This window comes from Bacillus rossius, chromosome 7 (assembly GCF_032445375.1).
Source record: "Bacillus rossius redtenbacheri isolate Brsri chromosome 7, Brsri_v3, whole genome shotgun sequence".
Taxonomy (NCBI): domain Eukaryota; kingdom Metazoa; phylum Arthropoda; class Insecta; order Phasmatodea; family Bacillidae; genus Bacillus; species Bacillus rossius.
The window spans coordinates 25,520,695-25,535,247 of NC_086335.1; the positions used below are offsets into that span (position 1 = coordinate 25,520,695).

The 14,553-nt window shown below is 35.8% G+C and overlaps 1 protein-coding gene across 2 annotated transcripts; it reads right to left on the minus strand.

Annotated features, from left to right (window-relative positions):
* Positions 1–359: 359 nt before the first annotated feature.
* Positions 360–7,670, minus strand: LOC134534426 (uncharacterized). 2 transcript variants are annotated; one of them, XM_063372892.1, is made up of 2 exons: positions 7,512–7,670; positions 360–780 (listed from the first exon to the last, which is right to left on the minus strand). In XM_063372892.1, exon 2 carries the CDS (start codon positions 766–768, stop codon positions 448–450), a length of 321 nt encoding a protein of 106 aa, XP_063228962.1. In that variant the 5' UTR covers positions 769–780; positions 7,512–7,670; the 3' UTR covers positions 360–447. The 2 variants fall into 2 exon arrangements, with proteins under 2 accessions (XP_063228962.1, XP_063228961.1); XM_063372891.1 differs by having other exon boundaries at positions 360–2,055.
* Between the last annotated feature and the right edge of the window lie 6,883 nt (positions 7,671–14,553).

Consider the following 14,553-nt stretch of genomic DNA (forward strand, 5'->3'; position numbering starts at 1 on the left):
TTCGCCCCAAGGAGAAAATTGACGTGGCGAGACCTCGTGGACATAGAGAAATGACACACACTATTTATGTGTCTATGAAACATGATTTTTTTTCTGCAATTTAAATTGTATTATACAAAAAGGGTATTGATAATCGAAACAAATATGGCGACACTACAAATAGTCAGGATCTTTTTTTTTCTTACTCTCTACTTAGTTCTTTACAATAGCAAAACGCATTCACTCTCGCTCTGTCTCTTTCTATTCCCCCTCCCCAGAAGCGTTAAAAGTTTAACGCAACCTTGTTGGAAGTCGCATTAGAAGTATAACTTCAAAAATAGGGGTTGGGACAAAGGTGTATAGCAATGATCTGCCACAAGTCCAAGAGAGCACGGGCTTTATTGGCACGACAGCTGCACGACGGGAGGCACAGGCACGGGACGGTCACGACCGCGCGGGCGCGGGTGTTCAGGTGTCGGCGGGGGCCGGTTCCCTGCCGGCCGAGGGACTGCGCCCCCTGGAGGCCGGGAGGGCGACGTCGCCGCTGCGCCGCGCGCTCACGCTCACGGACATGGCCCAGTTCTTGGCGTGCACGAGGCGCGACGCCAGCACGTCGCACAGCAGCCACGCGGACTTCTCCGAGTGCAGGAAGGCGGCCGCCACCACGAGCACCGCCAGCGGCCGCAGCAGCGAGATGGCGAGCGCCAGCAGCTGCGTGGCCACGTGCCACACGTACAGCACCACCATGGCCAGCTCCACGGCCGACAGCAGGTCCGTGGGCGTCTGCATGCCGCCCGGGCGCTGGCGGACACACGGCACACATTCCGTCCCTGCGGCCGACCGGGTCTCCTCGGGTGGGCGAGTGCTCTAATGGTGCTGGCGGACACACGGCACACATTCCGTCCCTGCGGTCGACCGGGTCTCCTCGGGTGGGCGAGTGCTCTAATGGTGCTGGCGGACACACGGCACACATTCCGTCCCTGCGGCCGACCGGGTCTCCTCGGGTGGGCGAGTGCTCTAATGGTGCTGGCGGACACACGGCACACATTCCGTCCCTGCGGCCGACCGGGTCTCCTAGGGTGGGCGAGTGCTCTAATGGTGCTGGCGGACACACGGCACACATTCCGTCCCTGCGGTCGACCGGGTCTCCTCGGGTGGGCGAGTGCTCTAATGGTGCTGGCGGACACACGGCACACATTCCGTCCCTGCGGCCGACCGGGTCTCCTCGGGTGGGCGAGTGCTCTAATGGTGCTGGCGGACACACGGCACACATTCCGTCCCTGCGGCCGACCGGGTCTCCTAGGGTGGGCGAGTGCTCTAATGGTGCTGGCGGACACACGGCACACATTCCGTCCCTGCGGCCGACCGGGTCTCCTAGGGTGGGCGAGTGCTCTAATGGTGCTGGCGGACACACGGCACACATTCCGTCCCTGCGGCCGACCGGGTCTCCTAGGGTGGGCGAGTGCTCTAATGGTGCTGGCGGACACACGGCACACATTCCGTCCCTGCGGCCGACCGGGTCTCCTCGGGTGGGCGAGTGCTCTAATGGTGCTGGCGGACACACGGCACACATTCCGTCCCTGCGGTCGACCGGGTCTCCTAGGGTGGGCGAGTGCTCTAATGGTGCTGGCGGACACACGGCACACATTCCGTCCCTGCGGCCGACCGGGTCTCCTCGGGTGGGCGAGTGCTCTAATGGTGCTGGCGGACACACGGCCAACATTCCGTCCCTGCGGCCGACTGGATCTCCTTGGGTGGATGAGTGCTCTAATGGTGCTGGCAGACACACGGCCAACATTCCATCCCTACGGCGGACCCTATCTCCTAGGGTGAACGAGTGCTCTAATGGTGCTGGCGGACACACGGCACACATTCCGTCCCTGCGGTCGACCGGGTCTCCTAGGGTGGGCGAGTGCTCTAATGGTGCTGGCGGACACACGGCACACATTCCGTCCCTGCGGTCGACCGGGTCTCCTAGGGTGGGCGAGTGCTCTAATGGTGCTGGCGGACACACGGCACACATTCCGTCCCTGCGGCCGACTGGATCTCCTTGGGTGGATGAGTGCTCGAATGGTGCTGGCAGAACAACATATACAACAGTTGATGTCTTCCGCGCACTATCTTACAGATTCGAAATCAGGACGGTAAAGATCAGACGTTGTAAAACATTTCCAGGATCTTTACTTTTCAAATAATAAGTCAATAGTTCGCTTGAACATTTCAAAACCACTCAGATTGACATATCAAACACTAACTATATTGTAAGTAGGACTAACGTGTTTTAAAATTATATTTTATAGGGTAACACATGTAGGAGTCTTGATACATTTAGTATGCTGGGCATTAATACTTAGATTCTCACTATGCTAAGACCATTATTGATGGGCCTCACAATGATGGGCCTCAAATAATAGTGCCTAGGAAACCATTAAAAAAGGTGATTACGTACCCATTTCGAAAAACAGTAGGCCTTCATCTCCAGGGTGGACGTGTCTTAGTGCCTCACACTCACTTGAGTGCGAGGCGAAGGTTGCGGGTTTGAAACTAGCTCCATTGGAGTGATCGAAATGTATGAGCAACGATATTGTACTCCAGGTGCTAATGAGTCCAACTCAGATCTGAACTCTGCGTGCATGATTGGTGACGCAAATAAATTTATTTTACTTTTTCGTCATTCATTAAAAAGCCGACTCGATGTTGTCAAACAGGTAATTTCACTTCTTAAAGATGGTAAAATTTTCTACAAGTCGCTTAAATGTTGAAAGTAAATACCAAACTTCATGGCCAATGAAAGCTGTGAAGTTTTAATACTGTAAGTCACAGGGACTTAATAAGTTTTAAATGTTTTTTCGATGTTCTTAATGGTAGAAACTTAAACTGTACGTATGTAACTGATCTTGCTGCAACAAACTTTTATTGATAACCAAGATAAATGCAGAATAATTACACCTATTAAATCTTAAAAATATAAAAATTTTTGAAAGGGCTTTTTAATAAGCATATTATTATATCCCCTTATATGTATAATATTGTATAACAAAGTTTAGTATTTTCTCCCGCAATACTTTGCCAAATAATCAAAAATAATTTGACATTTTAACAATGGTTTTTTGGGCTTAAAATATCACGTAAGAACAATAATTCACTAAATTAATAGAAAAAACAAAAATGTTTAAAATAATTTAGCCATGAAACAATAATGTTCAACTACTTTTCGTGAAGAAAAAGAAATATTTTGATATTTTTTGTTTGTTTTTTGGATTTTTTATAGTTAAAGGTAGATGTGGCCCGTTGATATGGATGATTTCAAATCACCAGTCTGTATAATGGTGTAATTAAACTTTAATTTCCATCTATTATTCCCTTATTGTTTTCCTGCCAATAACTATTGCATAGTACCTCCACTGCTATCTGCTTTCAGGTTAAGCGATTTTTTAACTCTCTAATGTTTTCAAAGATTTTCACGTAATTATATCACACCCTTAATTCTATAATTCTGTTAACCTATTTACCTGTGAAAAAGTTCGTAATTTTATTTTTATTTGATATTTCCACAGAAATAATCATTTTTTTCTTATAAGTGAACTGAATATAATTCTGTAATGTTATTGTTAAGATTTAATCACTGCCTTTCTCATTTACTTGAAGTAAAACCGAAGTCTGACCTAGAAAATATTCTATATTCGCTAAACATCCTGGCCCAAATAAATATATATATATATAATTTTATTCAAACAAACAATGTATAAGGCTATAATTACTATATACATATAGTAATTAAAGCCTTATACATTGTTTGTTTGAATAAAATTATTTTTTAGCAATGGACATGTTTTACTGTATTAGATATATTTTGGTTGGCCAAAATTTCAGATTGGTTTTAATTAAATTGTGTTAACTTAAAAATATGTTTGGCAATTCTTCAAATTACAAATTGTTGATACAACATTTAAAAATACGTTAGATACAATAATTTTTTCCCCCAAACCAATTACTTACGTCTTTTATTTGTTATATAAAACAAATGTAATATTTTAATTACATGATTAGTTTTTTTACGAATATTTAATAAATTGAACAAATTTTGCACGTCTACCAATTGCTTGTTGCTTGCGTTACGTGATATAAATATTATATTGGTTGCCTATGTTCGAAAGAAATGTTTAAAATATAATATTTCTGCTATTGGAAGACATAAAATCAAAAATTCAACTGGGCTTAATCATAAAATTTTTTTTATACATTTTCTTCAATGGGACATTTATAATTAAACTTTGAATTTTTTATCGCTATAAAAAATAGGTAAATTCAATTGAACCCGCAAATCATGTTACGATTCAACTTTTTTTATCAGCGTTTCATGTAAGTTAAACTGTGTTGATATCCCTTGACCAATCAGCAGGTGTGAGTTGCACGAATATGTAGGTAATCTTATCAAAAGGGAATAAAATGATTTATCTTATTTTGACCATGTCTGGCCAGTGGCACAGACATGAAAAAGCGTATCTCTGTTAGTGGCCTATCGAATGATAAAGATTATTTGAAAACGTAGCCTCAGCGAAGCGAATAGAGCAATCTGACAACACACTACTGTAATTCAGCGTGACTTTAAATAAGAATGAATTTCTAAATGCTTCTCTTTTCCTCGACATCTGATATAAAATAGTAGCCGAGCCTGTTAATTTAATTTGACTAAACAATTATGACTATATCTTCAAGTTTACAACAATATCTCCTTATTGTAAAGCCTTTTGAGTAAAAGAGGTGAAAAAGATACAAACAATTAAGTAACTAGTGTTTTAAATAAATGGGTTATTATGAAACTAATTAAAAGAATAACTAGCTGAAACGCCCATTTTTAAATGGTACAGTTGGGTTTTCTAACTAAATATTGCATTAATTTTCAGTATCTTTATCGCTATTAAAACAAATAAAATACCAGAAGTAAAACAATTTAACAGTACGACAACCTCATATGAGTTTGGAGAAAGTATATATACCTAAGTATTAAGTTACTCATTAGTCAAGCATGTTTAGCATTAAGGTATATTTTATTCGCGTTTGTCATTTTATGACGTGAAATTTAGCTACTTGCAATATTATTGTAAATAAAATTGTTAATTTTTGGTTTAATAAATATTGATAAATACATAATGCATAAGAATTCCTATATTATAAAATAAATTTACTCGAAATAATATAATAATATATACATAAATGGTAGTCAGTTCATTTATCGTAAACTCTCAGTATCTTAACTTCCACATGGTTATCTTAATATAAATAATTTTCTTATATAAAAAACTGTACATTAACTTTGGTTACCCCATTAGGATTCAAATTTCATAAAATGGATGAAATAAAACTATGTAACATTTAAGTATGCTATTTATGCCCAACATTTTGAATCCCCTTTAGTAATAACGAGGTTCTAATTTTACTATATGCAACGAAATATTCCCCTTTTACACCACTTCGTTCAAAATTGTGGAAAATTGTAAAAAATGTATTAATTGTTTTTGTGATGGTCAATATTTTTACCCAATATAATGACTTGCACTTGATCATCTGGGCAGATATTATTTAAAATTTACATTTTCTGAACATTGTTTACATTTACTTTGAGGAATTTCTATATATATATATATATATATATATATATATATATATATATATATATATATATATATATATATAGCATTATGTAAATATAGTTTAGCAACAAAAATAGTTTCATTAAAATCCATTTACAAGTTTTGTATATTGCGAGAATAAACAGATAAACAAACAGATAACCAGAAAAACAGGGAAACATCTAAAAACAATTGAATTTGTTTTAGAAAAAAGAAATAAAATACTATTTCTTACATATTTTTGCCATACATTTTTCTAATCATAAATTAAATACTTGGATCTTCATAATAACATAAATATTTTACAATTTTTGTATTTTCAAACCAATTAGAAACAAAATAATTTTAAAATGTTATGTTTTAAGATCGGATATTTCATAACATTGATTTAAAAAATATTATAAATGCACATTATTTCCTTATGCACATTGTCAACGGTACGTGTATCAGAAATCACGCTGCTAATAAGAAAGGCCTATTTTTCTTTCATTTTGGCAGTCAAATATATTACCCGCAATCAAAAACGTATTGGTGGTAATTAAATCTTAGCTACGCTCTGAAGTCTAGTATGTAACGCAAGAATCTCGAAAAAAAAGATGGTAGGCACATTTATGTGACATCACCATTGTTATTAAAACGCATATCTGTAAAGCCAGGTTTACAATAAATCAGTCAATTGTTACAGACGTGAAAATTAATGTGATACTGTTTTAAATTTTCTTTTACGTAAGTATATGTATCACTAAACTCGCACGTAATAAAAAATCTAGTAATCTTACGTGACTTCATGATACATAAGAAAACGTTACTAAATATGTTATAATTTTTATGTATACATATGTGGTTACTTCGATATTTTACATGTATAGTTTCGATTCACGTAATCTATACATAGTAGGCCTACTGGTTGACTAGCCATAGCAGTCATATTCGTAAAAACAAAAGTTATGTCTTTTTACAGTGAGTTCTTCGATTGTAACAAGTCGTAGACTTCATGGATATATATTTAGTGCATTCTAAAATACTGCCCACTTTACCATGGTCGTAAATATTTTTTAAAGCTAATCATAAAATAGTTTGTACCATTATAAATTATAAAATAGTACAATTTCAATAGAAAACTTGTATTTTTTACAGGTATTTCTAAATATACTTTAAAGCTGTATAAAATTAAACTACCCAGATTTACTGTTACAATCGAAACGTCAATTTTACGAATCACAATTTATTTTAAATAATATCCACATGTATACGTAAATATATGGTTTCTCAGTTTAATAAATGTTAAAGAGGACCAACAAGAATCGCTTATAAGTTCAAACAAACTATTACAAATTTTTTAATTTATAAAAACCACTTATTTTTTCTTTAACGTGAATTTTTTACTATATTTACAACAAAAAACATTACTTTCGTCTAAATTCAGTGTATGAAGTCCTTAAATTTATTCGTAATTTATGTGCAGTTCTTCAAGTATTTTTGATGATCTTAGTGTCTACTTGGTGCCGATTAGCTATTATTGGCATTCCTGATTGATAGAGAAAGTTTTATTTTATTAATTCGACTAGCATTTTACGAATCAAGAAAGTGATGCTAAAATACTGTAAAAACCTACGACCTCTTCTCTAAATTTCACCGTTGACAAAGATTAACTTTGTGATTACTAAGTATAATACCTTTTATAGACTATCGAAGAGGCACTTAGAAGTTTACTTAGGCCATTCCGCACAATATTCTTAAGGCATTTATTGATGTTAATGTCTGTTCATTAATGGATAACACAAACATTACTAATATGGAATACCGTAACCAAATCTGCTAAGAACCTCAAGTTATCGTTAATTAAATTAAATTCACTATGGAGGAAAATCGCTATAAATTTGATAAATTAGTAATTACCTGTGTTAAATTATTGTAAGCTCGAAACACTAGTATCTTGAGACTATGTGGTACTAGAAAATTTGCACGTACTTAATATTTTTCACGAATTACATATTCAAAGCCACATCAAAAGGAAATGCCTAATTTGTACATTTGTAAAGCTTAAACAAAAGAAGTGAGATATTTTCGTGCATAGAGGTAAACAGAATATTATTCTCGAGATTAGTACTGTATGAAAATTTCTTTTTTTGTAAAATTGCGCACTTTAGATGCAATTGTTATATTTTAATTTCTTAAGATAAGTAATGTTTAAATTTTAAAAGGTATTCATTAATATAAATAATGACATCACAATTTGTTATGCAAATAAGTAAAATCAAATTAAAATTTCAGTTTCTAATTCAAAAATAAATCAACAACCATATGGTTGAAATTTATTATCTTACTCAAATCATTTATTTATATTCCGATGAAATCTTTATTTATGTTGCAGCAATAATAGTTTACTATGAACTTAAGCAGAAGCTGGAAAAGTTAGTACTAAAAGTTATAGGCTTTTTCTCCGCTTTAAATCATATATACTCCCAAGTATAGCTTCGACGTTTAGGTTAAGATAAGATTTTGAATTTTGAATCATTAAAACTGATTTTTTTTGCTTGATAAGTTAAATATAGTTAAAAGGTTGCCTTTAAAGAATCACAAATGTAGAAGACAACCATGGTTAGAGAAATTATTATTTAAATGATTTATGTGTTTTTATGTCATATGAACAAATATATATTTACAACAGCTCTACCATTATAATAATTTATATTTTGCAAATTATGTCATAAATAAATAACCAAAATACACTTGATAGAAATACCAGACAGCTCTATACCAACAACGCAAGAGAGAATGTGAAAAAACTTACCGATAATATAGGGGCTATAGTAACATTGTTTTCTGGACTGGCGGATTTTAGTTAAATAAAAACTGAAGAGTTCACGAACTTTTTTGTTTCCTTTGCAATCAAGTTCATCAGGTAACAGTATCCCACTGAGTCTTTGACTAAAATGTGAGTGTGGTCTGATATTCTGCATTTGTGGGCCAATCAGGGGATTACATTCTTCTGTTTGGCTGGGTGATTTGGCCAATCGCTAATGGGTTTCTGTAAATGGTTGGAGCTGCTGGCCAATCAGTGGCCTATTCTCTTTTGGTTGGCTGAGCTATCTGGCCAGTCATGGTGATCTGTAATTTTTCTGAATTAAGAGTTTGGTATTTAAAGATTCTGAAGAAATACCACCAGTGAGGCTTTAAACCACCCCACAGGGTGGGCCTCAACTTAAATATTGGGTGTAGACCAGCTGTAATCTCACAAAAAATCGACCAATTAAACGCGCTGTCTACACCCACGCAAACAAGCAGAGTAAAACAGACATTAGCGGGGAATATTATGAGAATAATTCGCATAACGTTAGGCCCTACAGGGTGTACAAACAACTTACAATGACTTGTTCTTGGATTCCGACTGGGATACATTTATTTCCAAACAAAAAGCTTGACTTCATAAAAAGCAGCGGTTTTACACGCCTGATGTTTCACGTCCGAATACAAAAATAATTTACAACAGTAACAAAAAAAAAAGACAGTACAGTACGTTCAAAAAATAGAGTCCATGTCCGTTTGATGCACTCGTACCAAGATTTTTTATGGAAATGCAAAGTCTGAAAGGCCTTTGATTGTCTATTGCAAGTTTACTTGTTGGGTGACATAGCGTAGGGATTTCTCCACAGCGTTTCGCAGTTGGAAAGGTGCGCAGGTTACACGTAGTGACGTCACGAAGCGTGCACAGCAACCGGTGTTAAATGGGTTGAGCTCGTTATTAACGAAAAGAAACTGAAGTGAAGAAATTAAATGATTTAAACAAAACTTCCAGTCTTTAGCATTATGAGTTCTCTTAATTACGTTGTTCGTGAAAGTAAATCTTGCAGCTAATCAACTCCGCAAACGTTAAAGTCAATGTAGACATATCACTAAATCATTTAAACGATCAAAGTTCGGGGACAGAATCTTTCAGAGGCGGCGCTCAATCAGCACAGACGAGTATAAAAAAAGGTTTTTCAAAAATTTTGGCGACTCGTAATATTGCATGGGAGTACGTCAAAGACGAGTCGAGGGGTGGGCAAATGGTGACGACCTTACTTGAATGTCTCGTAGTTTGCAGTTGTCGAAAGGCCCCAGCTCAGGTCCCGTTGGGTCTGGGTCGCGTGCGCCTCACATACAACTCCTTCCGCTTCGTCCTCAGCGACTACACACGCTGTCCGGTAACTCGCTCCCGTGCATTCGCTCCCGTCGGGGATAGCGCCCAAGTCTTAATCGTCGCGCGTCGGCCCATACACTCGTCTCGGTGTCAGTCATTGACGTCACAGCCGCCAGCAGCGCACTCGCGCTACGCGTCACACGGCACTTGCTACCAACTCTTCCAAAAAGGTACTGACCATTGCCAAATGTCACTTGTGCTCACTCAGGTACTCCAACCCAGCCAAAGTCTCTAACGTGTGGTACGAGTGTAATAAATATTTTCCCCCACGTCTCTGTGCAAATTAATTACCCAAAATAATATAAATAACATAAATAAGAATAAATAATTAAGAATATGTAAATAAATAAGAATATAAATAACATTAATAAAAAAATTGGTTGTCTGTAAAGTCGGTTTACGGACGATAGTTTAACGTGACAACGTCATAACAAAACATTGATAAAATGATTGCATACTATTATTAATAATAAAATTGAATATTTTTTATTTTAATAATAAAAGAATAAATACTTGAAATAATACTAGTAATCAGATTTTTAAAATGCAAGAATAATGAACCCTTGTTGCCGAAATTGTTGTTCTAATAAGCAATGAAAACCACATTAACTTTTAAATTCACTTTAAAAACAGTCGACGAAACAGTTCACGTGTAGATGACTTGTAATTAATTTTAAAAACTGGCGTTTAGCTATAAAGTTTAAATATAATTACGAACAAGTTTTCATATAAATTAACTGTAATCGAATATCTATAATCAATTATATGAATCATCCATATTTTTTTTAGTAAATTGTAACATAACCTATTATTACTGCACTCGCCGACAGCGTAACGGAACACAGCGTAACGGAACTATGAGCGTAACGGGACACAGCGTAAAGGAAAAATGAGCGTAACGGAACAATGTGCGTAACGGGACACTTTTTCGTGCGTGCAGCCGTCGTTCATCGATTTATTAGACGTTGTCACGTCAAAAATAACAGTTAAACTCACGTGAGGCGGGGCACACGCCTCACCAGATTCTGCTCGATTTGTAGCTATCCTACCTGTTATGTTTGATGGGTGTTATAAAATATCTATTGCTTCTCGAATGTATAGTTTCTTGAATTCGGGTATATCGTTTATGGTTTCAAACACAAATACACACGCTACTATGCGGGTCTCTTAAAGCCAAATCCTACCTACCTTTTAAGAGATGTTTTAGAATTTATTTTCGAAGGCACATATTTCTTTGTAAAATAACTTTAGCAACACATTTTTTAGTACTTGATTTTTAGTGTATCGAAATGAATAACCTGTTTTGACGTTTTCGGGTGTTGTTCGGATATATTCCGTGCACGTGCAACAAGTTCTGCTTCACGAAAATAAATTTTAAGTTTCCACTTACCATACATTGTTAAAATATTGTTTTGAATAGATGCAGTGTAACCACCCAACGAATATTTCTGGCATCCACCGGCAGGAGACCACATTCACGTGCTCTCTCGGGCGGCGAGGAAGATCAGCTTTCGTCACTCACCGTCGCATATTCGTCAGGAGACAGTAGGTCCCCTGCAAGCCCTGCAACCAGCAGCACAGGTGCACCCGGCGGGCGAGTCTCCCGATCAGGCGCTCGACGTGGCATCTTGGTTCTCAGAGCGACTGCCGCGGTGGGGAGGTATGTTGACCGCGGAGGTGAGACGCCAGTGAATTCGTGTGTGCAATCTTCACCATGTTATAAATTTGTTTTCAAATTATATTAGATGGTTAGTAAAAATTGTAATTTTTATTTAACCGAATTTTAACGATAATTACTTGCTAATGTGTGGTCGGTCATCTTATTTGTTTCAAAACACTCAATTCATCATGGCATTTATCATTTATACGAGTTCCTTTGAAACTTTGCAAAAAAATTCTAAGCAAATGCCTTTATGCAGCTCGGTTTCAGAGTGACTTTAAATTTAGGATAGGCGCTCACTTCAGAGTCTCAGCTTCAACGAAAAAGTAATTTTTAATGCGTAAATATAAAGTGAAGGTTTTAGACCGTTTTAATCTACTCTAATGTCATTTTAAAACGTATTAGGCATTATGTAAGTTGTTGTTCGTCAATGTAAAAACATAATATTTTTTTGGTATGTTTCTATTAATGCATTGTGCTACATAAAATTTTCAGCAATAGAGAAAGTTTCTGATGTATCTGTTGCTGGAGCTATATTTTAAAACACTGTAGTTTCAATTAACGTTAATGTCCACCTTAATTGGCTTTAGTTCTCAATAAAAAATAAAATAATGTTAACTGGTTATTTTATAAATATTTCTTGTCCCAATTATTAAAAATGGTCACTTTCATCCAAACGTTTAAATATCATAAATAATTGAATTTTATTGTGAGGTGCATAAAATATTGTAGAATTTATGGTCGTTTTAAAACATATGTAGAATATTTGATGGCTGACTTCTTAGTGTTTTTCGCATATTTTTAACATGATTTATAAAAAAATAAAAAATAAAATTGTTTCTTAATCTGAACAGCACCTGGCGTGTTTTTATTTATTGACTTTTTATTTAACTTGAGTTTTGCATCTCGTCGGAAATGAAGTCATTTACGACGGTCTAGTAAAAAGACACATTTCAATGACACTGGAGCAGAAATCGGGTCTTGCCATTATTAAGCAACCGGCCCAGAATTGAGTGAATTCAGGAAAACGTGGAAAACATATCTCAAGACTTCCGGACCGCCATTCAAAGCTGTGTCATTTCTAATCTGAGTCCAGTGAGTCACCACTGCGCCACCTGACTCCGTAGCTGTGGAAGTGATTAGAAATTTAAATAAATGATTAAATGTAATAGGCTACTATTATTGTAGTAAATACACCTATACAAACAATCTGCAACAGTTACATTGCATTTACAAAAGTTTCTACAGGACGTAATATTTTGCGAGATAACATAACTGAATGGTAGCTTCAGGGTTTGGCTTCATGCAATTCTGCACAGAGGCTTCAGGTGGCGGATAAGTACTTGATGTAACAGGATAAGTACTTGAGGTGGCGGATAAGTACTTGAGGTGGCGGATAAGTACTGCAAGTTGGCGGCGACATCTTGGGTATTTAACGGGGAAACATGTTAGAAGCACTCTTAGAGGAAGGATGGGTATTTACGGATAGTTGTATTACGATAGCCATTGCTCTTTTTTTGCCTTATAACCATGATTCAGTAGGAAAAATACTAGCACATTCTCCATATAAAAATAGATGATAGTTTCAAAGAAAATTATCAGTTCAATCTGCTAATTCTTCGATTTTAAAAAAACTGTAAATAATGACGTAAACCCTAACAATAAATTCTTAATGAAATAAACTAGCACACGTGTTTTTGATTAATTTTAATTATGAAAATTTCCATTATTATAAAAAAATGTAAAACCGTTTCTTTAAAAGGCTATTTATAAGAAAGCATTGTTGGACGATTTCCTTATTTTTAAAAAACTTGTATATGGCCTTAGCCTAGTAAACATTTTCTGCTTACATAATATTTAGAATTAATTAAAAAAATAAGAGTAATTTCATGATCCAAATCAAAAATAATGTGTATTTTTTAACCTCATATTATTAAATACTTCTTTGTATAGACATAAAATGAATGTAATGCTCGTTTTCCTAGAATATAACTATCGATGTTAATAAACTGTCTCTCATGTAACTTGACTCAACATATGCAGTGCTTAAAATAAGTACCAGTGATACCTATTTCCAAAAAAAAAAAAAAAAACCTTGCAAACCAACACATGGGGCTTGTGAACAACACTGACCACCTCACGAAGTTGTCTACAAACACTTTGACAGAACAACAGTGGTGGAAGGATACGTAGACCATTGGTACTACTTTTGAGAACTTCCAAATGTAATACAAGTTACATGACACGGAATATAATTGTGGCGAATGAAATATATATATATATATATGAACATACACATAGCAGCACTCAACTAGTTGACGAGTAATATAAATGAACTTAAAAAAATTGTTTTAGACAGACTATGGGCTAACAAAGAATGTTTTCAATATATATATTTTTTTTCAAAATTTTAAAGAATTTTCACATTTTTGTTTTCCAAGTTAAACTTTGAAAATCACTTTGTGCTATGTGGCCCAAAAATTGGGACAATTCGTTATTGTTTTTATAATCATACATTATGAATCCATTACGAATCAACAAAATTGCAAGAAAGAGATACGTTTAAAGTGTTTATAAAGCACTACAAATTTTAGTACTTTATTTAGAGCAATCGGAAAAAAAATATTATTCCCATTTGTTCATTCAGCGACCCTTACTGAAAATTTGAATGAAGACAAATACACTAGAACCCAATACAGGCCAGCGTGCGACACATAACCTAGTTGCATGTTGTGACACTAAAAATATTACTTTTTAGTTAAAAGTTAAATAATGTTTTTTTTCTAGTGCCAAACATTTTTTCACGTCTGTTAGAAATTTTAATTACACAATTAATTTTTTTATAAATTTTTTAGCTCAAAAAACTAGAATTTTTAATTTAAAGAATTAAATTTTTTAGCTTAAAAATTATTTTCCTCAGGGAAATTAATTTTTCACTATGATAATGTTGATCTTTCTCATATATATACATAAAGTAGTGTTTGTTTGTCCCTTATATGTTCCTATACCATTCATTTGATTGCGATAAATATTTGGTTAGTTGTTATGCGCATGCCCGCGAAGGTTTCTGAATCCCTACAACCATTTTACAATATGTG